This window comes from Rattus rattus, chromosome 2 (genome assembly GCF_011064425.1).
Source record: "Rattus rattus isolate New Zealand chromosome 2, Rrattus_CSIRO_v1, whole genome shotgun sequence".
Classification (NCBI taxonomy): domain Eukaryota; kingdom Metazoa; phylum Chordata; class Mammalia; order Rodentia; family Muridae; genus Rattus; species Rattus rattus.
Window position 1 is genome coordinate 103639240 of NC_046155.1, and position 1792 is coordinate 103641031.

General features: G+C 39.2%; 1 protein-coding gene across 1 annotated transcript; it reads left to right on the forward strand.

Moving 5' to 3' along the window:
- The first annotated feature begins 599 nt into the window (after window positions 1-599).
- On the forward strand, window positions 600-1559 carry LOC116894113 (putative olfactory receptor 56B2). The gene has a single exon (XM_032895831.1). It carries the CDS (start codon window positions 600-602, stop codon window positions 1557-1559), a length of 960 nt encoding a protein of 319 aa, XP_032751722.1.
- Window positions 1560-1792: the final 233 nt, after the last annotated feature.

Genomic DNA, 1792 nt, shown 5'->3' on the forward strand with positions numbered 1-1792 from the left:
AATATAAACGAAATTTAAGTATTATATCTGCATTTAAAACTCTAGCTTACATTACTTTATAACATGAAAATATATTTGATCATATGATAATACATACACACTATTAATAAAAGTTTCTCTTACATGCAAGTAGAATGATTTCTGTTCTAAAATATAGTACTGTCTAAGATTGTAGCAAAGAAAAATTTTACATAAAACACTCCCCTGAGCTTTATATTTTAGATCTCCAAAGCAACCCCTAGTCAAATCAAATATACCTGTTATACCAAAACATCAGGTTATTTCGATCATGCACAGAGTCAACAACATACTACATGGAAGATCATTAACCATACTTTTATTTCCTCTAATGTTCTATTTCTGACTTAGGAGACAGTGGGAAAATATGATCTGCAGCAAGGAACAGTGTGGGTGATTTGATAAATTAAAAAAATGTGCCACAACAAGAGTTCCTGTATCATAAGAGTAACAAGTATCAGTAACGGTATGGAAAGATGAAGACAGAAATTCATCTCTTGGTATTAAACCCTGGGCAAATCTGCATCCAACACTGCTGCACAGATAATCAGGAGTAGGCATTATTTTATTAGGAGCAAGAGATGTTCCAGATCCTCAGAGATGTCAACAGCTCTAGGTTCCAGGTGTCTGAGTTCATTCTGATGGGATTTCCAGGTATCCACAGCTGGCAGCATTGGCTCTCCCTGCCCCTGGCTCTGCTCTATGTCCTGGCTCTCATTGCCAACATAGTTATTGTGAGTGTCATTTACCAAGAGGCATCACTACACCAGCCTATGTACCATTTCCTGGGCATCCTTGCTGTTGTGGACATGGGTCTGGCAACTACTATCATGCCCAAGATTTTAACCATCTTATGGTTCAATGATAACAACATCAGCCTCCCTGAGTGCTTTGCTCAGATGTATGCCATCCATTGCTTTGTTGCCATGGAGTCAGGTATCTTTGTCTGCATGGCTATAGATAGGTATGTGGCAATTTGCAGACCACTGAGATATTCTTCAATAGTTACTGAATCTTTTGTGATCAAAGCAACGGTGTTTATGACCTTCAGAAATTTTGTGGCTCCCATTTCAGTACCTGTGTTGGCTGCTCAGAGAAATTACTGTTCTCAGAATAAAATTGAGCACTGCCTATGCTCTAACCTTGGGGTCACTAGCCTTGCCTGTGATGACAGGAAAATTAACAGCATCAACCAGTTATTCCTGGCTTGGACACTCATGGGAAGTGACCTTGGTTTAATTATGGTTTCCTATGCTTTGATTCTTCGGTCTGTGCTGAGGTTGAACTCTGCAGAAGCTGCATCTAAAGCTTTAAGTACCTGTACCTCTCACCTCATCCTAATATTTTTCTTCTACACAGTCATTGTTGTTATGTCCATCACTCACAGTGTAGGAATGAAAATTCCACTCATCCCAGTTCTGCTGAATGTGCTCCACAATGTTATTTCCCCTGCTCTGAACCCCATGGTGTATGCCCTTAAGAACAAAGAGCTCAAACAAGGCTTGTACAAGGTGCTTAGGCTGGATGTCAAAGGAGGCTAAAACAGCAGAAAACCCAAGTCACCTTTACTATTTCGAAACTAGGCTGTCTGTACTGACTAGTCTTACAGGCATAATACGCAATATCCTTGATAAATCTGTGTAATACCTTAATATTTATCATCAATATCACTTAAAATAACTACTTTTGAAAGAGGTTATCATTCCTGTAATCATGGCTGGACTAGAACTTGCTATATAGACCAGGCTGGCCTTGAACTCTGAGAGAACCACTT

Bases quoted from the DNA above. Each gene is read 5' to 3' on its own strand.
- LOC116894113 (XM_032895831.1), top strand. From the start codon at position 600: ATGTTCCAGATCCTCAGAGATGTCAACAGCTCTAGGTTCCAGGTGTCT.